Genomic DNA, 26,405 nt, shown 5'->3' with positions numbered 1-26,405 from the left:
CCAGAACAGGGCAATGAGAAGACATAGCTCCTCTGTATCCCTTTCCATGCTTCACCTAGGGACTAAGGGAAAATAAAGAATAAAAATGAAAAAAACAATCAATCAACAAAATTATTTAAATAAAATTTAAACTAAAAGGTAGTGAGAGTTATTATCTAAACTTCAGGCTGAAATAGATAGCAGCTGATCTCTCAGAACTGGATGCTTGCTCAATCAACCACAGCCCTTTCCCCACCCCAGCCTGTCCTGATAGGTGTGGCCATGTAGCTTCTTGACTCCCTCCCTTCCTGTCTTCCCTAAGCTCATTTTATTCTCTAAACTTCAGAGTCTTACAACAAGCCACAACAATTCCAATCCATACATAGATTCAGGTTGTATTAATGTGTTTCTTGTTACTTAGATAATTTCCAGTACTAAAACAATCTCTGAGTCTACACTCTGTGCTAGGCACTAGAGACACTGCCACAAACACGGGATCTGCAGATTGTAGAGCTCATTCTCTAATTTTCTCAAATGTACACTCAGTAGATGATTATACAGCTAACTCTTTTTTTGGTGAAATCACCCTTTTTACCTATTCTTCAAAGGCAGGATGCATAGCCATGGGGTCAACTGGTCATGGAACACATGGGGGCTCCATATTATTTCTTCCGTTTCAAATACTTTTTTTTTTCAGCTTTGTCATGAGGCATCCTACTCTTTCACTACTCTGAAATGCACCTCCCTTCTATTCCACTTTTTTAAAGGCTTCCTTTTGGCTCCCCTAATTTCCTTTTCCTGTCTAGGAAGGGTCCTGTGTACTGGGTGTATCTGCTCATGAGTTAAGCTTGGTGAGTAGTTGGATTGATATTTTCTGCTGATGGCCATCAGCGAGTCATTGGCTTATCCCTGTCCTAGGATGAATACCCCTGACCATTTAGCATGACCTAGAGACACACAAAGTTATGGATAAACATATTACATCTTTTTGAAAGAAGGGATGGTAGAAAAATAATTTTATTTTCAGAAGAACATGAAAATATTATGGGTTAAGATGCATACTTTTAATGTAAAAAATTTCAAAGAATATTTAAATTTCCAGTGGGCTGTACTAGATTTTTGTAAAAACCAGTCATTTTTCCCCCACAGTCAGGGTTACAAAATGTTGAGAATTTTATAAAAATAATTTTTTATTTACAAAACTTTGAGAAGCATAATACCAACTGTTCCCTAAGGAAAGGTTTTCCATGAAGATCACTATAGATTTTCAACAAAATAGATACTTTAATCCTTAATAATTATGACCTAACATCAATGGTCCTCTTTCTTTTACAGGAAATTAGGACACTTTCTTGGTAAATTGAAAAGGATTTTATCACCATGATGGTTTAAGACTTATTTCTCCATAAGCTTGAAAGCATCTACTATCAAGTCAATCTTTTTTACAGTTCATTTTTAAAGCAAGCCATCTTGTGAAAACATAACATCTGTCAGCCTAACAAAATAAAATAAAATAAAAATAAAATCTCTATGACGCCAAGATGATAATATTTTTGCTATGGTTTGGATCAATGGAGTGGTAGGCTTTATTATGTTAGCATCCGAGTAAGCAAAATGTGTTCAACCTCTACTTAGAGTTTCATGGACATTGACCTGGACCTGTTCATTCTAACTCTGTTCATTCTAACTCTGTATAAGTTATCAGTCTGGGAGTTACATTTGGTCTTTCATCATCTTAGGCCCTTTATTTTTACATCCCATTAAAAAAAAATCTTACTTTTTCTCTTAAAAAAAAAGAGAGAAAAACTAGTGCATTTAGGAACACAAGCCTCTAGTGTGCCTCATGACAACAATTGACCAGAGCTAAGCGAAGACTGTCATTTAAAAAAAAAAAAAAATGGTAACAGTTTTATTGACATATAATTAACATAGCATGAAATTCAGTAACTTTTAAAAATACGCAATTCAGTGGCTTTTAGTATACTTACATAGTTATGCATTGTCACCACAGTATTAGAACTTTGTTATCACTCTAAAAAGAAAACCCATCCTCATTACCATCGAACATTGCCTTCACTGTTCAGCCCTAGGAAACCACCAATCTGCTTTTTTTCTATAAATTTCCCTATTCTAGACATTTCATATCAATATCTAGTCTGGCTTTTTTGTAACTGTTTTCTTTTACTCAGCATAACATTTTCAAGATATCAGAGCTTAATTTCTTCTTATTGCTGAGTAATATCCTAATGTATGGATATACCATATATTTTATTTATTCATTTATCAGTTGATGGACTTTTGACTTATTTCCTTTTCTAGTCATTACTAATAATGCTGCTATGAACATGCATGTACAGCCTTTTATGTTTACATATGTTCTCCTTTCTCTAGGTGTTATGTTTATGAGTGCAATTGCTGGGTCATATGAGAACTCTGCTTAACTTTTGGAGGAGCTGCTAGTGTCAGTATACTTCCCAAAGTGGCTGCAACATCTTACTTTCCACCAGCATTGTATGAGGGTTATAATTTCTCCACATCTGTGCCGAAACTTGTTTTTCAAAGCTGTCAATTTTAGGAAGGGCATCTTCTCAAAGTGTCTATGTCCCTAGCCCTCCTGCCTTTACACCAGACTTGCTTTATTTGTTTTTAGCACTTGCCCAGGCATTTGAGCTGGCAAGACGGATTCACTCATCCATCCTTCAATGCACAAGACATTTTTAGATAGTATATGTGGCACACTGTTCTACAACTAGCAAGCATAGTACTAAGCCCTACTTCCTACCTTCAAATACCCAAAAGCCCCATAGAGCAAATGGGAAAATGAATCACTGTACTACAATGTGGTAAACACTACAAGGTAGATCTGCCCAGCACATTATGAGAACTTGTGGGGGAAACAACCTGAAGTGCAGAAGAAAGTTCAGGGAAGGATTCCCTAAGGAACTTGACAAAAAACAAGTCCAGGGTAATCTAGGCAGAGGAATAGTGGGAAACATCACATCAATCAGAAGCATTAGCCATTCATTGGCAGAGCACAATTATCAGAAAGAAGGTGAGGACAGTGATATTGGAGAGGGAAGGCAGAAGTCAGATTGCAGAACCAGTACCCTGAGCTGTCCCACAACAGGGGCTCAGATTACATTTGATTGTTGCCAGTGAGTTAATACACAGAAAGGAACATTCTAGTCTAGTATCATGTTTTTAGCATGAATATTTTTTATCAACTAGATTGGTGGAAAATCCTTCTAAATTAATTACACACATCTCTCCTATCTTAAATTATCTTTGCAATGACGAATTTTCTTTTGATGACTCAAGGGTACTGTTATTATTATCAATCCTTATACCAAGCTGCCAATAAAATATCAATGCTATAAGTGTGTTTAAGGGTTATGGGACTTTACCATCTATACTAATAATATTCTATTTGAGTAATCATCTTTTTTATACAAAGCTACTAGATAAGTTGTCAGCAATGAAAATTAAGTCTTAAGTACTGTCTCCCTCTTCTCATTTGCTTTTTTCCAATATACTACAAGCTAAAAATAAAGAATAAAGTTCATGAGAAACAGTTTTTTTTATTTAGATTGGGATGAGCACTTGTTTTGTATACATAAGCTCCATATCAATTCTTTTTATTTAAAAATTTTATGCAGACTCTTGATTGCATTTGAGAACAGAGTTCTCATGCTTTTTATCCTTCTACTCTGCATGTGATCTCACAGATCTCTAAAGGGAGGAAATCTCCCTTGGCGTGAATGTAGATGGTATCAGCTGGGTTATGAACAAGTCCCACTACTCCCTCTTCTACTCAGGAAACATATGAGAAGTCATGTCGATATCAGTGGTATTATAGATAGAATCTGAAATGTATTGAAGACTTCTCCCTAGATGGTGGCATTAGGGGAAGTGGTGGAAACTTGAAGGTGGGACCCAGTTGGAGGAAGTAGGTAAGGGAGGCATGCCCCAGAAGAGGATCTCTTGTCCCCAGCTTCTTCCTTTCTCTCTTTCTTTCTCCTTCCCAGCCACCATAAGGTGAGCAGCTTTGTTCCACAATGTGCTCCCTGTCATGAAGCTCTGCTGATCATCAATGGAACTGAGTGACCATGCCTAAAACCTCTGAAACCATGTGGAGAAATAAATCTTTCCTCCTCTAAGTTGATTTTGTTTTCAGGTATTTGGCCACAGAGACATAAAGATGACTAACTCAAGAGGGTTCTAAGGATAAACATAAATTTCCTAAACTTTACAATGTTAAAAAAGGAAAGAAAAACAATTGCACCATAAGTAGACAAAATATGCTCCCATTTTAAAATACACATATGTATATATGAGGTATAAATACAAATATACAAAAGAGCATACAGAAAATACATACATATTACTTTACTTATATATATTTATACATATTAATTCATGTTTGTGTATGAATATAGAGATATTAAAGAATAAACATAAAATGTTTTTTAAAAGTAAATTTTAAAAAGTTTGGATCTTTAATTCCTGTTAATCAATTGTCTGGAGCACACTTCAAAAAAGCCCATTACAAAATGGGGTGGGTGGCCAGGGGGAATAAAGTAAACCGTTGGTAAATTACACCCTATGATCCTAAAAATTCAGACCTGCCTTGATTTATGGTTGCTCTTAATTCTGACTTCTCTTTTTCCGCTAATCTTCCTTGAAATAGATAAAACAAGTTACAGAAGGAAAGAGAAAGAGACATAACGATCCAGGCATGGTGACACACATTTATAATTCCAGCTACTCAGAAGGCTGAGGCAGGAAAATCACAAGTTTGAGGTCAACCTGGGCTATTTAACAAGACACTGTCTCAGAAATAAAACAGAAAGCACTAAGAATGCAGTTTGTCAGCAGAGTCCTTGCCTAGCATACACAAGACCCTGGAATTAAACCCCAGCACTGAAATTTAAAAAAAAAATAACAAAGGATTTAAAAATAAAGATTGCAACTGAAGAAAGAAAAAATGCAAAGAGGATTCTAAGGGAAATCACACAATTTCAAGAGGTCTTGCAATAATTTGAATGAGTAGCTATATATTTAGTACATGAATTTGGGGCAGTCCCTAAATTCAAAAAGCATATGATTTCATCCTTCATCCCAGAATATTTCCAGGGTAAATCCCTTTGCAAATTACATGTTTTAAAATCCTTCTTCTGTTCTCTTTTCTTTTTACTTATTACATTCTATATAAATGCCTAATTCTGAGAAACCCCAAATTCTAGCACACTAGAACACATGATATAAATTGTGCCTCATAGATCTTCATATCAGAAATCCTACTTTGAATAATAAATAACTTGATCCCTACTTACCTGTAGATAGCTACCTTCTGCTGTCAGTTAAAGCCAAAAATACAAAAGGCTTTTGTCCTTGTTTCTGACCTGACCTCTTTAAAATATGATATTAGAAGTATTAAAATGACCTTAACTAAGAAAGTACAGAATATTACAAATATATATTTTGGAGTCAAACTAGTTGGTCTTGAATCTTAGCTCTGCCAATCAACTATGTGACTTTTAAAAAGTTACTAGATAAATCTGAGCTTTCAGTTTCTAATCTGTAAAGTGTAGATAATAAATAATAAATGAATTTCATATGTGTAAAATGCTTAGGGTAGTACCTGGCATATAATATGTTCTTTATTAGTGTTCCCTCTGCCAGAGATCTGAAAAACTCATCCATGTAAAGGGGCTAGAATGGTACAGTCTCATTTGGTAACCTATAGCCACATGTAAGAACTTTAATTTATAAAATAAAATAATGATCTAGATTCAGTTGCTGTGTTGCACTAGTCACATATTAAGGGCTTCCTACCAAATATGGAGGAGACAGAGAATACTTCTGCCATTTAAGCAATAAGAACAATAAAGACCCAAGGAATGGAATACTTGAGTCAGGCAGCAATTGAAGTACTGAGTGACGTTTACTCTGAACTATATGCTACATGAACTCCTTGGAGTTTCTGATTCAGTATGTCCGGGTGGGACTCAATAATTTGGATTTTCTAACAAATTCCCAGGTGCTGTTGGAACACGGACTTTGAGAAACCCTGGTCTAGGCTGACAGTTCTTTATCTAGAGTACCCATACCTGGGGGGGTGTACAAAGTCTTTGCAAGAGGTACAAGAACAAAGGGAAAGAAGAATAAAACCTTAAGGGTCAAAAACAATCGACAAAACAGTTAAATACTGACTCAGGAAATTTGAGAACCATTGATTCTTTAGCAAGTTATTTTACCTTTCTGAATTTCTGTTTCCACATTTACAAGTGGAAGCAATTTACCTACCACTCAGGTTTCCTGTAAGAATCAAACAAGCTGGGGCTGGGGTTGTAGCTCAGTGGTAGAGCGGTTGCCTCTTCCACATGAGGTACTGGGTTTTATCTTCAGCACCACATAGATAAATAAAGGTACTTTGTCCATCTACAACTAAAAATATCTTTTAAAAATCAAACAAGTTAGAGTAAATAAAGCTAAGGACTGAAATGGCATTATCTATGATTTCATGTCAGCTAGAGAATAAAGCCCAAGCCTCTTAAATTCTGGTTAGACCATAAAGGATGGCATTTGCCTTACAATCTTTCATGTCTCCTCTTCTCTGTCACTTACCCTAGCTCTAGCACACTGAACATCACATTTCATTGATTCTAAGCCACGTATTTTTCTATTTTAACTTCCTAGGAAGACAATATGTTTTATCATCTAAGCCTCCTTGTAATCCTTGTCAGTCAGCTGTCAAATCATTACCATGACATAGTTTTTATAATGGGTACATTTACAAAGATTAAAGAAAATGGCATTCAAAGTTTCAGAATAGATGACAGTGGCTTGAAAATAAAAACTGGAAATAGTAGTGAAGCATTGCTTTGAAGCATAAGAAAAAACTACGTGTGTGAGTATGTATGTGTGTGTTGGGGACGGCAGGGAGTACATAAGAAACAATGGTGAATTGGATTTGTTTAGAAGCATTCTGGAACTGTTAGTCAGAATAAGCTAGCTCCATATACTTGTAAAGTCAGTTTAATTGCCTAGCACCAAAAAAAAAAAAAAAAAAAGTTTTTGGTCTATTATGGGCTCTTTGAATTCTTTAAAGAAATATATCATCACCAACTGGATGTGGTGGTGCACACCTGTAATCCCAGCGACTCCAGATGCTGAGGCAGGAAGAACACAAGTTCAAAGCCAACCTCAGTAACTTAGCAAATCCCTAAGCAACTCAGTGAGACCCTGTCTTTAAATAAAATACAAAAAAGGGCTCAGGGTTAAGTCCTCTGGGCTCAATCCCTAATACAAAAGGGAGAAGAAGAAGAAGAGGAGGAGGAGGAGGAGGAGGAGGAGGAGGAGGAAGGAGGAGGAGGAGGAGAAAAAAGAAATTCATCATCACCAGTGTTTCCTTTGTCACAGAGGAATACATCATCACCAGTGTCCGTTTTTCCCACAGTGTGTGGGAAAACATGGGCAGAGAAGATTCCAAGATGAAAAATGACTCAAAAGAGAACACCTTTGAATGTAGAGAAGTTGAGTAATACTGTAACGAATTTATTTTGTTTATATTTTCTTTTTATATGTTTAGAAGTATTATATGTATATATGTATAAATACACATATATGACCCAGATCTATATCTAATTTAATATAAAGAGCCATTTTGGTAGACATAAAATAATAACCTTAAATATAGTTTAATGGATAATAACCCCCAAGTTTTCTCTTTCTTCTTGTGTGTGTGTGTATGTGTTTGTTTCTTGAAGGTCCATAAAATATCATGGTGGCTATTTACAACTAATCAAAACTTAGATTTGATGAAATAATGTGTTCATAGTTTTCAAACATAGTGCCTCGTACATTAAAGGAACCTAAGCAAATGTCTGTTGAAAATAAATTAATGAATCCTTCAGGATGGAATAACGGAATAGTGTCTGGCCCTGAATACCTCTCCAAGGAAAGGGATACTGCACAAACTATTCCTCTAGGTAAATATGGGAACTCTAGCACCACCCAAATATCAGCTTTTCTTAAGCAACCCCTGCCACCATCCAATTTACTCAGTCCAAAATTCTGTTCCAAGAAGGTTAACATAGTAATAACAAAAATGAGTTTTACCGGTAAGTTCAACATCATGTAACATTGAGAGACAACTTACCCTGCTATTTCTGTGGTTTTTTTTTTATTTCTTGTCAGTAAAATTAAGGTATAAAAGTACATATCTCATAAGTTTTTTATAAGGATTAAATAAGCCAACTTTAGAAATCTTGCCATTTTCAATTCTTATTATAATTCTCTCAAGATAATTTTGTTAGCTATTCCCATGAGAAATACTCTTTTTGGTTTTGTGTGAGGGATCTGAGCTGATCCACATGTCAGGACAACTCTCCCTGTGCTGGAAACCAGAGCTGCTGTCACTGGAACATGAACCCTGCCATGAACAGGCATCAACGGCAACATGACTACCCATGTATATCTAGCAATATATACCTCCAGATAAACACCACACTGTGGGAGGCAGCCATGTCATGTGACCAGGTTTTTCTCTCCTGATGGATTTGAGGCACTGTTGGCATCCTCGATGATCTGGCTACTTTTAAGCGGCTGTAGACGGTAGCCCCGATCTTGAGAGTAGTAAAAATGCAGCCAAATGTGTCTTCATGCGTGGGTATGCCTTCCTGCAGCCCCAGGGGTCGAGCTATGCTCACCTGTTCCTATGTGATATTAAACCCTTGCCCTGTTTGGGATTAGAATGTTCCATGGAAACACCCTTTGTGTGTCCCCTTCTCTTGCTCTACCTTTGGGTATGACCTTCCTAGATGTCAGTCAACCTGCTGACAGCAGACATCATGAAGCTAGACTCAGCCCCTTGAAACCTGACCCCTTGTCTCATTTGAATGGCTTCTCCTCAATAAAAGGGGTCAGCATGTGCTCCCTCTCTCTTTGTGCAGATCCTTAAGGTCAGAGGAGTGGTCACAGCACCCCCAAAGAAAAATGTATCTCTCTCTTGTGTGGTTATTTTGCATGGCCCAGTTTTATATGTGACCCTGGAGTGACCTTGAGTATTTTAGAATGCGATACCACGCAAAGTTCTTTTTAAAACTATGCAAATACTACAATGAAACCTTCAGTTTCATACTATCTTTTGAGTCTGTTTCTCTAATACGACCTGCATTATAGCATAGAAGCACTTTCATCCACATGACAGAAATGAAGAGTAAAAGAAAGCTTTGGTTTTGATAATCTTTAAAGAGCCATGATCAGTTTGTGGATCTTCGGTAAAATGTTTAAGATACTCATTATTGTTTTGGTGAGGGGTTTTTTAAAATATTTTTTAATTGTCAATGGACCTTTATTTTGTTTATTTATATATGATGCTGAGAATCAAACCTAGTGCCTCACAAATACTAGGCAAGCACTCTTCCACTGAGCTACAAGCCCAGCCTGTCATAGTTGTTTTTTGGTGACAAAACCTGGCAATTTTTCAAACCCTTCTTTCACTGTTTATTGAGATAAATGATGAAACAGAATCTTTTGTTCCTTTCCATTTTTGCCAACTACTAGCTGTGTAACATTGAAAGACAAGTTACCCTGCTATTTCTGTGACTTTTTTATTGCTTGTCAGAAAAATTAGGGTATAAAAGTACATATCTCATAGGTTTTTTAATAAGGATTAAATGAATGAATATCTATAAAGTACTTAGAGAAGGCCTAAAACATAGAAGCCCCCAACATATCTATTTTTGTTATTACTGAACATAATCATATAAAGCCAACAGAGCTATATGAATAAACAGATTAATGAACTAATGAAAGAAGTAGAATAACCTTCAAAGATGTTTAAGCTTTCCATAAAAGACAAAATGAGGATTAAACACTCTCAGTACTGCTATTCATAACTTTTTTTCTGGTATCCTCCCCACACCCAGAGTATAATGTAGACATAATGAGCACAGCATAGGGACCTCAGAACAGTGTATCAGGGCCAATGGGTGGCTTCCCAAATATCTGCGGGAAGAGAGAAGAGGAAGGAATAATTGTGTACTTTCTAAGAGCACAACCCACCTGTATCTAGCAGTGCCTGGTAACAGCATGATCATATGGAATGCTGAGAGGGTAGGGGATCCTGTACAAACTTTCAGGCCTCTATGTATACCTAACAGTCTGCATTGAGATGGTTTTTCCAACTTGACAACAATTTACCAGCTATGTAACCTGCATATTGCCTAACATCTATAAATTTTAACACTGTTATTTATAAAGTGGACATTTCAAAATATGAAAGTGGCTGCTCTCAAGAGCAAATTATGTTTGTATGACAACTAGAAAAGAACTGCTACAGAGTGGATATTCAAAAAATGTTAGTTGCCCCGAATACATGTAAATATTTTAGATTAGTTCTCTACAGAAACAGCAACTTACATTGAACTGTGTACAATTCTAGCTAACATTATTTCTCTGCTTTGTTGGAGCTGACTTAGCTGAATTGGTAGAGAACAGTTATGCTATAACCATGCAAGTTGTTTGGGTATCTGTAACACTGATTTTAATATGCTGCTCCACAGGGCATTCTGTAAGGAATGTCATTCAGTCAGTCCCAATGTCTTAAAGAGTCTTGAGCAGCATACCAAATTTTAGATGCCAAAGTTTAATTGAAATTTGGCATATAGATGAGCATTTCTTCATACACTGAAAGCTAGCAGAAGATTCTAAAACAAAGAGCAATCACAAGTGGTAATTTTATCCAACTGGATCCAATTACATTTAGCATTTTTTATGAAAGGGAAGAAAAGAAGAATGGACTCAAGAAAATGTTTTCCTTTTATGATTTTTGCTCTCTAAAAGATGAATTGCCTTATGAAGTTACTTCTTATAACTCAGGGAACATAGTTGTCTAAAGAAAAAAATTATGCAATGTCTTCTTAGAGATAAACAAACATTCTGCTACAGAATAAATGTGAGCATTTAAGCACATCTGGCAGTCACTCGACAAGCTACAATGTTGACACCCTAAAAATATGTGTCATGCCATCATTTGTTTCCAGTGGACATGATTGCTTCAAGTCAGGGAAGGTCTAGAAATAAAATGGGTGGTTTCTATCATGTAGAACACAGACCTCCAAAAGAGTCAATTATAAGAGAACCACCATTAATCCAAGTGGCTGGGGAAGATGTTGATTCCTAAATGAAGTGGTTTCTATCATGTAGCACACAGACCTCCAAGAGAGTCAATTATAAGAGAACCACTATTAATCCAAGTGGCTGGGGGAGATGTTGATTCCTAAATGAAGAATAGAAATCAAAGCATTTTTATCAAAGGCAATTTTTACATTTGTTTTTCTCCTGGGAAGCAGCTTCCAAAATGTAAACCTTTAACCTTCAAATAATGTTTACATTTTCTAATTTTAAGTGTCTGAATTTTAGGTATTATCAATTTTCCTATGTATAATGTGAATTTTAATTCATCCATTGAGTTTTTTAATTTTGAGAATTGTATTTTTCCAGTGATAGATGCCACATTTATCTGGGCCAAAGGCCAGGTCTTGACTTTAGGGTTATATAAATTATTTCAAAGGACATAATGGATATTGAGACTTTCATTGAATTCTAAACTACTACATATGTATTAAAATCATGGTATTATGATTTTTGATTGACTTTATTTATCATTTGATGACTATATCTTGTAAGAAAATGAGCACTTTGCTTTTATTTGAAAATCCTCTATACTGCTGCTGGGCTGTCGTGCTCTGATGTAACTATACTTTCAGGGTCAGCAAGTAAAACCACAGGTCTATGATTAAGTGGGGTCTTTGCTTCGATGAATGAACACAAAGGAAAGAAGGAGACCCTAAAGAAAGAAACAGAGTTTGAAAGTCAGATCTCACATTGAAGACAAAAGAGGAAAAGGTGCTTCTCCTTTATCTGCATTAGTGTTATGGAGGGACAAATCCACTGAGGACGGTCTGAGGAGGTGAGGCAGGAATGGGGATAGGCCAGCATCAGTTCTTTTTAAGAGGCTTCAAGACTCCAAAATGAGATAGAAGAGCAGATATAGCCAGCCATGAGTTTTTCCCATCTACTTCCTTTGAGTATCCCTGCATAGGTAGCAGTCCTGGTGAAGAAGATGCAGGCTCATCTTAGGAGTGCATGGGAGACTTCAAGGGATGAGCCCAGAACTACAGTGCTAAAAGGTGGCATGTTGGTGGCAATAGTAAGTAGTGAAAGATTCCCCAGAAGAAAGCAAATTGTAGTGACTGGCAGCTGGAATATAAGAGTATATCTGTCTGTGTAGACAAGCTTCCTTTCACCTGAGAGGAACCAGATGTTACTCTTTTAAAGAAGCTAGCACCACTTTATTCCTTATTAGAACAAATATTGAGAAGGAGTAACATATCTTTGCTGAGGTACAAATCAATTGAAACCTTCTCTTTGCTGTTTGGTAAGTACAGGGCATGAAGGACACCTCCACCTCTGGAGGTTTACGTTTTATTGGGATGGGGCTAGATATGCAAACAAACAAAATGTGAAGCAGATGTTTTATAAAACATAATTACCAAAAAAAGTAAGAGAGATAAAAAGTACAAAATAATTTAATATGATTCATAGGTCTGAGGCCATACTCAAACTTCAATCTTAAACTTTCTTAAGAGAACAGTGTGCTCTCTCAGCAATTAATGTCAGAAAAAAAAATTTTAGCCTACAGTTTGAATTTTTCATTCCCTTACTTAATACATAAATGTGTTCAAGACTGAGTTTATTTTGCTTGGAATAAAGAAGGCTGTGTTTTGTGAATTTTATTCATCGGTGGTTTCTAATATTAGGTTACTGTATCTCTCCTAAATCAGAACTTTGAAATCTGGGTCCAAAGGTCTATAAATGGATTTCAGGTTATCCAAAAGCCCCCTGAAGTCAATAAAAATTTTAAAAGATCCATGACATATTAAAAAAAAAAAAAACATTGCTTGTTTTCGTTATGTGAAATAGAGGATTGAATTAGGTTCTGGGTTTCTCTTAAGACTGTGATTCAGTGATGTGACCCTGTAAAGTTGTTTGTCCACATCCACATTTAAAGCAACCCTATCAGCCTGAAACACTGATTTTGCATACAATTCTACATCAATAAATAATACTTTTTATGCAAAAGAAAAAATCATAGTTCTTGAAAGCTACGCATGATATAATCTGTATATCAAAATACATATGAGTATATTTCCATTTTAAATATTTTAAATTTTAAAACTCACTCCTCCAAGTCCCTGTGTTTTGGTTAATTTTTAATATTTCCTTTCATCTTTGTTGGATGTTCTGAAATTTAAATGATATGTTTAAATGGTTTCTTTTTATGTATACACTAATATTGTTGTACTTTATGAACATGAGAATTTATGATTTTTAGAAAATCACCCATTATCTATTCAAATGATACATTTCCCCCATTCTTCTTTTGGAACCCCTACTTCCAATTTCATGACTCTTAACAATATTTATATCTTCCATTTCTTTATGTCTCTGCATTTTTCACATTACCATCTAAGTTATGCTATGTCTAATGTGCATTTTAATCCTTCCATTGTTTTTCCCTACTTTAAGAATTATATTTTTCATTTATAAATGTTCTCTTCGTCTATTTTTTAAGGCAACTCTTTTTCTTAGGGTTTTATATTTTTTATATTGTCAGCACTTTTATACATATTTATTTTATATTCCCTTTCATGTTGTTACATTATTTCAAGTCGCTAAGGATCCAACAATGATGTTACACCTTACGTTGACACACATGGATTGTATTGTCCACTGACTCTCTGTGGATTGTTTCCTTGTGTTTCATCATTGATTACAGTGAATATATCTTTAGCAGGACTTGTTTTATTTATGAAAATTCTAAGCCATCTACATGGTTGGGACGATTCTTTCATCATGCTTTGTGTTTTACCCTTCTAGGAGTCCCAAGGGTAGTTTTTAGTTTGAGGTTTTCTAGGTCTAGTTAAAAAAAAAAAAAAAAAAGAAAAGAAAAGAAAAATAGAATAAAACTTCACATGGCATGTGCATATAAATCCTAAAACAAAATTCTCCAGGGAAGTTTTTTTTTTTCTTCTTACTAGCAGATTCTTGATCTCACTCTGTGCTGGTGGGCATAATTTTCTAGCCTAACTCTTCAATAGAATACCGTTCTAGTTTTATGCAAGCGTCTCAGTACCAGCTCTCTGCTCCATTTGAAAACAAGGCCTTACCTTTTTTTTTTTTTTTTTTTTTTTTTTTTTGTCTCATATGGATATAAGACTCCAAGTACCTTAGTCACCAAGGCCTCTTACTTCCCAGACTGGCCACAGCATCACTTCACAATCTACACTCTGGATTTTAACTGTTTTGTTCCTGCGCGTGGTACTCCCTTTAGTTTTTGAAAATTAAGCAAAGTTTTTAAAAGATTTAAAATATTTTATCCAGAAACACCAGTATTTCTTGGTGTTTATAATCACAAGTTTTTTTAAATTATCTTAGTCTACTATATTGCCAGACCTTTAATTTACTGCTCAATTTTTCAAAATTAATCAATTAGTTCTTCCCAAGTAAAAGTTCAGTCGGAATGTTTCATTTCTTCTTCTTTTAGAAGTCCTTAGTGGATATGTCTGAGATTTTTTATCATGTTCAGAAGTAATAGTCTAGAGATATATTTTTTAAAATTTTAAATAAAGGAACTTTGATATACCTCCTGGGACTTTAGCAGGACTTGAACCTTTCCTGCTAATCATCATTTAAAAATTGATTATAATAGAGTATACTTCTTACTAAAAGTTGGAATAAAAGAACATGAGAAATTCTTCTTCTAAGCATCATTTCAAAATGTTATTTTATCCTATTCAGACCTGAGAATATGTAATTACTCTCAAACAAGACAATTTACTACAATTTTCAGTAGAAAAACTCCAAAAGTGTTAAAATCTTCCTACAGAAGTGAACTGTGAAACAATATTTTAACAAGAGTCATAGTATTTATGCCACAGAAATGACAGTTTACAATGATTTGAATCTTCTAAGGGAAAATCTCCATGACTTGAGAAAACAGTCATACTGTATCTAAAGTACACTGGTGATTGCCACTATTATAAATAATATGCACAATTGCTTAAATCACAAGCTAAATACATATGGGAGAATTTATTTATACGTTTTACCAGAAAAAAGGAATTTTCTTTAACTTTTTCTCATGCATCATAGATTGTAGTCTATTGGGTAAAAGTTTTTAGTTACTTGATTATTCACCTGAAAAATAAAATAAAATCCTGATTGAAGAAAACAGTTGATGAAAGGTATCTATAGAAACTTTGGGTAATAACAGATTCAGATAACACCGAGTTATAATTCTGGAACATGGTTCACACTTAAATGTATTATAGTACATTAAACATGACACAGAGAGTACCATGAGTTGAATTGAAGCACTTTAAAATATTTCCGTTCATCCCTCTATCAGTCTCTATCAGTTCTATTCTTTTAAGGATAGTGTGGGATTCCTGAAGTAAAGGAGAGAAATAATAGATAATCATATAGATAGATAGACAGACAGACAGACAGATAGATAGATAGATAGATAGATATAGATATAGATATAGATATATTTCAATTAAGCAGTAAGCCACATTTGAAGAAATCATTGGGGAAAGTTTTCAGGACAACTTCGAATTAATTATATAGTCTCACCGCTGACCTACAACCACAAGTTTTTAAAATCAAATCATTCTTTCCCACAGACACAGAAACAAGTGACAATAGAGATTATAAAATAAAAAAGAAAAGGTTCTGTTCATGAGATAATCTACTTTTCATGAAAGAAGAAAAGACAGGAAGGAAGGAAGGAAGGAAGGAAGGAAGGAAGGAAGGAAGGAAGGAAGGAAGGAAGGAAGGAAGGAAGGACGGACCAACAGTGTTAAGTCACTGAGTTAACCCAACAAGTAATGTTACCAAGCATACAATACTGAGGCTTAGTAGAACTCAATTTAAACCCAATTTTAAAAGTCCATCTATGTTTTAGATATATATTTTCAAAGCAAAAAGAGCTGCATTCCTAATATACAAGATTTGTTTTTCTATTTTTATTTCTTGGTATGTATCTTCTTGCCATTTAGAATGTAGTCCATGGATATCAGCCTGATGTCACCTGAACAATTGTTAGAAAGGCACAATTTCTGATGCAGAGATTCAGAATCTGCATTTAAACAAAATCTCCAGATAATTCTTATTTCCATTAAAGTTCAAAAATTCTATATGATGAGTTTAGAAATATTTTCTAATTTAACACCAAGTATAAATTTTATTTTGGGGATGATGAAAATGTCCTGGAATTATATATTGGTGATGATTCCCAAACTTAATGGGATGAATTAAACAAAACTGAATTGTACTATTTAAAATGGGTGAATTCTTCGCTATGTAACTTTTATCTTTTTAAAAAGGAAAAAAAGGATAAATTGTAGTAAATGCTTACAACTGTACAGCACATGGATGAATGGAACCAGTTCCAACTATTTTCTTTCATCTTGGAGAAAAATTAGAGGTCCCATCTCCTGGGGTTTAGTTGGTACTGCACAAGGGACTCACAGCTGGCTTTGACTCTGGCAGCACTGACCAGCGCTGAAAGGTATGCCCATCCACCTCGAGGGTCTGCCAGGAGACCATGGGACTGAAAGGTCCCTCCAACCTAGAGCTGTTTACAGAGGTGAGAACCGCTTTTCTTTCTTTTTCTTTTTCTTTTCTTTTCTTTTCTTTCTTTTTTTTTTTTTTTTTTTGGTGTGTGTGTGTATGAATACTGTTTATTTATTTGAAGGAATAGATATTAAAATATTAACTAAGTTTAAATTCTGAGAAAAAGGGAGATTGAATATAAAGTAAAAAAGATAATGATTCTTTAAAGTTCTCTATATACTTTGAAATTCCCTCACTAATCACCTGTAAAGTATTATTTATTTATTTATTTTTATTAGTTGCTCATGACGATACAATGATCTTGGGATAAGAAGGGCAGCAGAATAAAATAGACACTAGTATTGCTGTATGTATATACGTGTCTGTATAACCAACGTGATTCTGCAACCTCTACACTAGGAAAAGGAGAAATTATACCCCATTTGATTCAAATGTATGAGAACCGCTTTTCTCGGGAAACAGCTTGCGGATGGATGTGACAGGTCAGGAAATTGGCCTAACCAACACATCAAAGGGGCAAAGAGGCAGAAACGCTGTCTGCCAGCTGCACGCCTGGTCAGTCACATAGCCTGTGGGAAAGTGAGGACTTTTCTTGTCCTCCATTCCACCTCTGCCCGCCCACAACCCCTCCCTCTCCAAAGTTCAGATACTTAAAGGTTTGCAGTTACTCAGAGGCCACTATAAAGGACCCGAACGTCCTCCCTCCTACATTTTGGGGGTCTCTGGATCCGCACTCCTAACAGACTCATCTCCTCTGACGCCCTCGGTAAAAGCTTCGCACCGCCAATGCAAAAGCCCGATTGGTTCTATTTCCCTGGCCTAACCCCAACGCCCAGAATGGGCAGGAGGATGTCTGGGGGCTAAAAGGCAGGTCTACGCTTTACACTCACACTTCCGAACTTTCTGGCTGACTGATTGCCCCAAAGATGTGTGCACCGCCAGAAGGGCTGAGACGCACAACTTGGGAGAGCGCCCGCGCTGGGGTTCTGGAGTTTCCCTGCACACATCAAGGCAGCTCCAAGGACCCTTATAGTCTAATCACTTCTCCCACCTAGACTGTCACGGCCCACCCCCACCCGCCCCCCCGCACGGTTGAATCAGCCCTCTATTCAATCATGCCTGTTGCGCAGCAATACTGAATCTGTTGGGGGCGCAAAGTTACCCACGATGAAGAAACTGACCAGCTACCTGATCACCTGTAATGCGGTTGGTACTCTGCGGTATCATCTTCTGGGCAAACAGACCCCTACGTGCTCACCAAGACCAAACCCAGGGGCGCCTTTACCACTCTACTCGCTGAGGTCCCAGACCTGGCTCGCGCGGAGCTACAGTCACCAGTCCTTAGAGGCACATACGCGAGTTCCAACGCGCGCGCGGACCTGGCTCTTACACCCCTTGTGCGTGCAGCCTCCGGAGGTGCATCCCGAGCCCGCCCCGCCTGGCTACCCGCACTTACAAACAGGGGTAGTAGCCGTAGGGAGGCAGCGGGAGCTGCGGGCAGTCATCATCTCCCAGTTCCGAGTCCATGAGCAGATAGTCCTGGCTTTCGTTGCGCCGCGCGCCGGCTCCGGCAGCCGCCGAAGGAGAGCCGCCCCGCCGGGGCACGAAGGCAGGGTTCTGGTTCATGGCAAGAACGCTCCGCTGGCCTGGGCCCTGTGCCTGGAGGAGAGGTCCGCAGTTCCCACAGGAATCTGGTACCCTGAGGCCCCTTTAACTGCCGAACTGGTCCGGGACAAACCGATGCCTAGGGGACCAGGATGAGGCAGGGGATGCAAACGCCTAGCAGTCTGGGCTCCGCGCGGAGAAGTCACTGGTGAGGGGGGCGCAAAGGGGACCTTGAACTGAGCTCTTCTGACTGAGCGGACCTCACTGGGAGGCGGCCAGGGCTCCGGGACAGAGTGCACAGGAGGGGCCGAGGGTGGCTACGGAGCCTGAGAACCGAGAGCAAGAGAAACCAAGCTGAAGTTACTATGTCAACCGCGAGTCTCCAGCCCTCGGCTCCCGCCTTCTTCCCCCGCATCCTCCGTCATGATCCCCACCTTTAAAGGGATCAGAAGGACGTTCTAGAAAGCAGTCAAAGCCCGTCCTGCAACCACAACTTCCAGGGTCTGAATAAACCTAAACGAGGCGGAGCCAGACAAGCGCCCTGGGGGAGGGGGTACTGCTGCCAGAGTCTGCTTATTTAGTGACAACACCGACTGAGGACTTTCTAGGAAGCTTCCCTTAAGTAATACTCGATTTAGAAACAAAGGACCAGTTTTATAAAAAAGGGCATGGAGTCTCCCCTTCCTCCATATTGCCTTCATTTTCTTAGGGCATTTTCACTCCTACTCCCAATCCCCGAAGTTACTAAGACTCTACTCTAAAATGAACAACTCTCTATATTCCCGGCGCCAGATGTTCCCAGTTTCTGAGCAATCCAACAAAAATAGGAAAAGCATTTTCTTGCATCCTTGGGAGAAGAATCCTTCCATCACTGTGAATGATGGAATTCTTCTGGGGCAGCTGTTTCTCATATTTCAAAACCATTTTAAGTCATCCTTTAAAATTCCCATAATCTGCATATATGTGAGAAGTTCTCATTATGAATGAATCAGTGTCCACAGTAGTGAAAAACAGGGTCAATCAATTAGGAATCCATTCATTTATTCACTAATTTTTAATGAAAACCGACTGTGTGCCCAGCACTGTTCTAGGATTCAGAAACAATAAAGACACCTGTCTGGGCTCACAGAGATTTCATGGGGGTGGGGAGGGAGAGGGAAGGAGGAAGGGAGAGAGAGAGAAAAAGAGAGAGAGAGGGAGAGAGAGAGAGAGAGAGAGAGAGAGAGAGAGAGAGAGATTAAACAAGGACATAAGAAAATATCAGAAACAAGGGCTACAATGAAAATAAGACAGGTTGATGTTTTGTTAACTGGTGGCTGACTACTTCAGATTATGTGGTTTTAAGAGGCCTCCCCAAGAAGGTACTACTTGAGACACACATGTGGCCAGCCACAAAAAGGTCAGAAGCGCATTATAACTGGATTGAAGAAAGTTAGGGTATGAAAAACTAAGGTATCTTTGCTTCCAGTGAACAGGTATAAAATGAAATGGATGTGTGAGCAAAGGGGTGGGGAGTGCAAATTTAGAAAGTTTTACTTTGCCAATTCATCAAGAACCAAAGTTCAGAGAGGAAAACCCTGAGGGCCTAGCTCTGTAATTGATACAGGTGTGTGGAATGGATGGATGGATGGAAAGAGGGATGAAGTATAAAAAAGAAAAAGAAAACTTCTTAGCCACTAAAAAGACATTTTCCTTGAAAAACTAACCTAGGGGCTGGGGATGTGGCTCAAGCGGTAGCTCGCTGGCCTGCCATGCTTGTGGCCCAGGTTCAATCCTCAGCACCACATACAAACAAAGATGTTGTGTCAGCCGAAAACTAAAAAATAAATATTAAAAAATTCTCTCTCTCTCTCTCTCTCTCTCTCTCTCTCTAAGAAAAAAAAAAAAGGAAAAACTAACCTAGATCTTTCTGAAGTTGTTTATTCTTAATTTAAGAGCTTTCTTTTTTTATCTCTCAACACATGGAGCCATGATTTTATTCTATTTCCTGGTCACTTTACCCAGCAATAAAATACTCCACTTGAAATTTATTGGCTTATGGAAACTTATCTGTAAGTACTCAACAGCTCTGAGATTTGAATGAATTGGTTAATAAATGTTTTATTTAAATAGTGCTGAGGTAATCTGAGAACACCATATATAGGAAACAATTTAGTAGGGAAATATAACATTCAAATATTTTCTACTTGACTCAAATTCTGTAAGTTAAAGCAAAGTTAGAAAACATGTATGGTGTTAGTTAAGTGTTAGTCTTTAAAAAATTGAGACAGAATTTATTTTGTTGTTATAGTTGTTTGAGCTGTTTGTGCTTTTTCTCATAACACTGTTTTTCATTTACACATAACAACCTTCACACTGAAAAAATTATTACAGTAAACTTATAAGGTGACATCAATTTATTATTTGGCAAAATAAGACATCCTTTTTTTTTTTCTGTTATTTGAAGTACAATGGGTTCTAGACCAATAAAACCAGGGCATCTATGGAGCTCCCTGGAGGGGGATGGTGGTGTAAAGGGATTAGAGGATTCTGAGAGAATTATGATTTGATGAAGTGGAAAGACCAGATGACTGAAATTCTGGAAGCCTGTGTTTTCATTCCAACCTTCCACTGCTGAAGCTGTGTAATTTCAGAGGGGACATTTAGTGTCTCTCTGCCTCAGTTGATTCATCTGTAAGCAGATCTATAATTACTGAAGACACCTCGGTCTAGCTTTGCACATTCTATAGTTATCTATGCAGTTTTAACTCTTTAATTACACTAAAAACACAGTAAAATCAGTAAAAATTACTATATCAATATTTCAAAATCAAGTACAGAAGTGTTGAGTAGATCTAGAATAATGAATGTTGGGAGAAAGAACAATAGATTGCAAGTTTAAAAATATTAGATGAATGGGAGCTGGGGCTGTAGCTCAATGGCAAATCACTTGCCTTGCACAGGTAAGGCCCTGGGTTGGATCCTCAGCACCACATAAAAATAAACAAATAAAAATAAAGAAAAAAAAATATTAGATGAGTGAACAACTTATAGTTTTCACAAAGTTACATGCTTGATGCAATTGTGGGTTATATGTGTTTATGAAATATGTTTATAACTTTGGAATAAGAACAGTTCAGTTGTTAACTGAAACTTGAGGATAATGTGGGCTACATGTCTCTGTGGGTGGATGTAGGGATGTCCTTTTTAATGTTTTTATGATTGCATTTTAGTTATACATAATCATACATGCATGGAACATAATTTGCTCCACTCAGTCCCCAGTACTTCCTCTTTCCCTCCCCACCTCACCCCACCCTTTTTTTCTTCTTTTACTCTACTGGTCTTCCTTCTATTAATTTATTTTTTAATTGATGCTTTACAGATATATAAAAATGTGAAATTCATTGTGGCATATTCATGTATGTACAAAGCATAATTTGGTCAATTTCATTCTACAGTTCCTTCCTTTCCTTGGGGAGGGATGAACTTTTGCCTCATTGTACATATCTGTGCTGTTCAATTGATGATTAATTTTTAAAAACTTGATATTACTATTATAGCACAGTATTTCAAAAAGTCAATAGAGACAAAAATAAAAAATCTTTGTTGTCTGAAAAGCCTCAGTCTAGGAGCTCAAGGGGGGAAAAATGCCACTAGGGCCAGGAGGTTGAGAAAACATTATCAGATGCTTAATGACCCAAGAAGCTGAGCTGCAGTTACACTCAGAACTCAGAGCAGCTACAGTTTGTGAAATGCTGAAGAGAGACAAAGGCAAAGGAGTCTTTCTGGGAAATGCAGCTTGAGGTTAGTTGGCCAGAGCTACAGATAAAATTTAGTCTTAAATGTACATGGGTATTTTAAAGGAGTTAGAACATAAAGCCCTGACTCCTACTTCATATGGAATCCACAGGGGGAGTGGGGGCATCCTAGAGGATTCCTTTATGAATGAAAGTCCTGGTAAATCCTGGTCAATGAAATGGAAGTGGGTGAATCTTTGAATCTCAATTTCTTACTTTCCAAAGTAAAGGGATTATAATATTACATTTGGAACCTCTCTTAAAGTTAAGTTTCTGTTGACAAACATAGAAAAATAAATAGCAATATATTTTAGTGTTTGTTTTGATTCGAGCTTAACACAGATGTCCAGAATTCTAATTTTATCATATGGGTATTTTGTAAACAGTTGCAATTAACATGGTTTCACTTGGAGTTACTCACATTGGACTAAATTAATTTCTCTAATAGAATTATTGGGATACTTTTAGCAACTACTTGCCAGGGTTATGGTGGAGCATATTTGTTAGCAAATTTGAAAAATAAGCACTAGGTAATAGGAGTGATTCACACTTAGTCAGAAGACTGTTGGAAAGACCAATAATGTACAGACAAATGCCACCAATGTTGAATAAATAAATGCGTTTAAAATAGATTAAGCTGTTTTAGGTGTTTGTTAGGTTCTTTATTCAGACATATTAAATGCAGCCTGGGCCTCTAAAATAAATTAATATATCTGTTGAAAATTAAATAAACCCTAAGATTCCTTAAGAAAAGTCTAAAATTTAGAAATTAATCACCATCTCCAAAGATCCAGGAGTAGAGTTGCTAATATCCAATATCTATTTATGATTATTTTAAAATAATCATATTAATAAATTACAACCATAATAAATTACAGACACATTTTTAATATGGTAAGGAAGACTGACTTTAGAAGAAACTAATATGGAGAAATACCAGAGATGTTTCCATTAATGTAAGAAATAAAAGAAATGTGTTATTATAGTTGCTACTAGTCGTTATCTAAGAAGTTTTACAAGAAAATAAAACATAATACATAAGATGAACAGGTTTCTAATGAGAATATAAACTTATTTGTTTATAGGTCATACATTTTTTTCTGTTAAAATACAAGATTTATTACTGAAATATATTTGAATTGAAAAGAGAGAAGTGTGCTTAGTACAATATTGAATAATAAAAGAAAATAATTTTGAAAATGTAGTTTACCATGACTAGCAATATCTAATCAAACTATATCAAAAGCTACAGAATATAAAATACATAGAAATAAACTTACTGAAGAATTTTAAGACTAAAGAAAATTATAAAACTTCACTAAGACCTAATTAGACAATGAATTACAATTTATATCAAATTATATAATAAAATTTACTGATACTCTTTTATACTTACATTAAATTTATAAATAACTTTGAATAGAAAGTAATATTTTTAATATTGTCTATTCATCTAGGGTCACGTTTTCTCTACTAATTACTTTTTCACATTTCTAAAAATAATTTTGTCAAAATCAAGAAAAATTGACAAAAGAGAAGCAATGGAAGAAACCTGGCCTATAAAATATCAAATGATTTAGTAAAACCACACTGAATAAAATAAATTGATACTCAACAAATGGAAATATTAATATAATATAATATAAAGTAGTCTTAAAAAACTTAAGATACAAACTATTTTATGGTATGATAAAGAACACATTAATTAAAATGAGGACAATAATAAGGAGTATTAAATGAATTGAATAGATATTTCTAGCTCATATCTTTGCCACAACAAGTGGAATGCATTAAGAATTTAAATGTTATTAAAGAAAATTTTTTTAAAAACTAGAGTAAGATACAGGTAGAGTTTAATATATATGTTGTCTATAGTAAATTATATATATATACATATATATATATATATATATAAATCAATCTAAGATCAAAATCATATCGGTATCATTTATGATCACAATGGCATGAAACTGGAAATCAGAAACAGAAAGAAACTTGGAAAATTTACAAATGTGAGAAAATTAAGCAACATTATTCCTGAAAAACCAATGAATCAAAAAGAAATCAAAGGAAAATTTAAAATGAGACAAACAAAATGGAAATACAACATACTGCAACTTATTGGATGCAGCAAAAGGAGAGCTGAAAGAGAAGATTCTAACAATAAACATTCACATTAAAAAAGAGGAAAGGGGGGCTGGGGGTGTAGCTCAGTGGTAGAGCACTTGCCTAGCATGTGTGAGACACTGGGTTCGATTCAGCACCGCATATAAAAATGAATAAAATAAAGGTCCATCAACATCTAAAAAAAAATTTAAAAAAAGAAGAAAAAGAAAGTTATCAAAACAAAACAACCTAATGCTAAACCTTAGGGACTAGAAAAAGAACAAAATTGCTTGTGAGAAAATGTAGATCAATGATGCCACTATTAAAGTAGCTGTAGACCAGTGGACTTGACACATTAGAAGCCCAGAAAAAGCTTCAGAAACAATTTTTAAAAATTCATATATGCAAGATAACATGAGACATTTTCAGTGAAGAAAAACGTTTATTTTCATGAGGAAATGAAGCACTTGATGCCAAGGACATTAATATACTCAAAAGATCGCCTATGTGAAATATATGTATGAAATCAGCAAAAATAAATAAGATTCTGGGGCCCATTCATGAGACTTTCAGTAAAGTATGCAGACTGTCTAGTAAAAAGAAAAACCTAAGTTCAAAGTTATGGAAAGAAGGAAATAACAAAGATCAGAGAAAATAATAAATGAAATAGAGACTAGAAAAGACAATAGAAAAATTAACAAAACTATGAGTTCTCTTTTTTTAAACTCTTTTTTTTTTTTTAGAGAGAGAGAGAAGAGAGAGGGAGAATTTTTTTTTAATATTTATTTTTCAGTTTTTGGTGGACACAACATCTTTATTTTATGTGGTGCTGAGGATCAAACCCAGCGCCCGGCGCATGCCAGGCAAGCGCGTTACTGCTTGAGCCACATCCCAGCCCAATGAGTTCTCATTTTTAAAAAGACAAATAAATTTGGCAAACCTTAGCTAGACTAATAAAAACTAAAAGACGATTTAAAGCAGAAATGAGAAAAGAGATATTACAACTGAAATCACAGAAATACGAAAGATCATAAGAGATTACTATGAACAACTGTAAACCAACAAATGGATAACACAGAAGAAATGGATAAATTTCCTCTCCAGACTGAACTACGAAGAGATAGAAAATCTGGATAGATCAACAATGAGTAAGGAGATTGAATCAGTACTCAAAAATATCCCATAAAGTCCAGAACCAGATGAATTCAGTGAATTCTACTGAACTTTTAAAGAAGAAGGGTTAGAGGTGTAACTCAGTGGTAGAGCATGGCCTAGCATTGTTAAATTTTAGCACAGAAGAGCAAAGGGAAGGAGGAGACCAAGGGGCCTAGGAGGAACAACAAATAGCGATCCTTGTCAAACTCTTTTAAAGATTCAAAGTGGAAATCAATACTTCTAAACTCATTTGACAAAACTGTAATTATCCTGATAACCAAATCCAGATTAAAAAAAAAAAACACTATAAGAAAAGAAAATATCAGGCCAATATCCTTGATAACAAGGATGAAAAAATCCTCAAGAAAACACTGGCAAACCAAATTCAGTGGCACATTAAAAGATCACTCCCCACAATCAAGGGAAATTTAGCTCTGGGATGAAAAGATGAATCAACATATACTTATTAACAGAATGAAGGACAAAGTCCATACGATCACTTCAATGGATGTGAAAAAAAGTATTTGACAAAATTCAACATTCCTTCATTATAGAAACTTTCAAAAAATTAAATATAGAAGTAATGTATCACAACACAATAAAGAACACACATGAAAAGTACATAATTAACATCATACTCAATGATGAAAAGTTTAAAAACTTTCCTTCCAAGATCAGGGAAAAGACAGGTATGTCCATTGCCATAACTTCTATTCTCCCTTGGACTTGAAGAACCAGCCACAGCAATACGGCTGGAAAATGAAATAAAATGCATTCGAACTGGAAAAGAAGTTAAATTCTAACTGTTTACAGATGTCATGATATTATATATATAAAAAACCCTAAAAATCCCCAAAACAACAATAAAAAACTATTAAACTAATAAACAAGTTCAGTGATGTAGCAGAATACAAAATCAGAATTCAAAAGTCTATGTTTGTATATACTAACAAGTAACTATTTGAAAAAGAAATCAAGTAAGCAATTTCATTTATAATAACTGTAAAAGATACTTAGGAATAAAGTATTTCACCATGGGAGCAGAATATCTATACACTGAAAACAAAAGTGATA

General features: G+C 35.9%; 1 protein-coding gene across 3 annotated transcripts in view; it reads right to left on the bottom strand.

The window, feature by feature from the left end:
* Trpc6 (transient receptor potential cation channel subfamily C member 6) overlaps window positions 1–18,768 on the bottom strand; it is a 109,234-nt gene extending 90,466 nt beyond the window's left edge. For 2 of the 3 annotated variants that reach the window (XM_076843844.2, XM_076843846.2), the window contains exons 1-2: window positions 18,726–18,768; window positions 18,143–18,617 (exon numbers count right to left, since the gene is read on the bottom strand). In XM_076843844.2, the coding sequence (XP_076699959.2) occupies window positions 18,143–18,312 (170 nt within the window). In that variant the 5' untranslated portion in view covers window positions 18,313–18,617; window positions 18,726–18,768. The other variant, XM_076843845.2, reaches the window with a different exon arrangement.
* Window positions 18,769–26,405: the final 7,637 nt, after the last annotated feature.

The sequence above is a fragment of the Callospermophilus lateralis genome, chromosome 2 (assembly GCF_048772815.1).
Source record: "Callospermophilus lateralis isolate mCalLat2 chromosome 2, mCalLat2.hap1, whole genome shotgun sequence".
Classification (NCBI taxonomy): domain Eukaryota; kingdom Metazoa; phylum Chordata; class Mammalia; order Rodentia; family Sciuridae; genus Callospermophilus; species Callospermophilus lateralis.
Note: the sequence above shows the minus strand (reverse complement) of the source record. Positions and strands in the feature narration are given on the sequence as shown.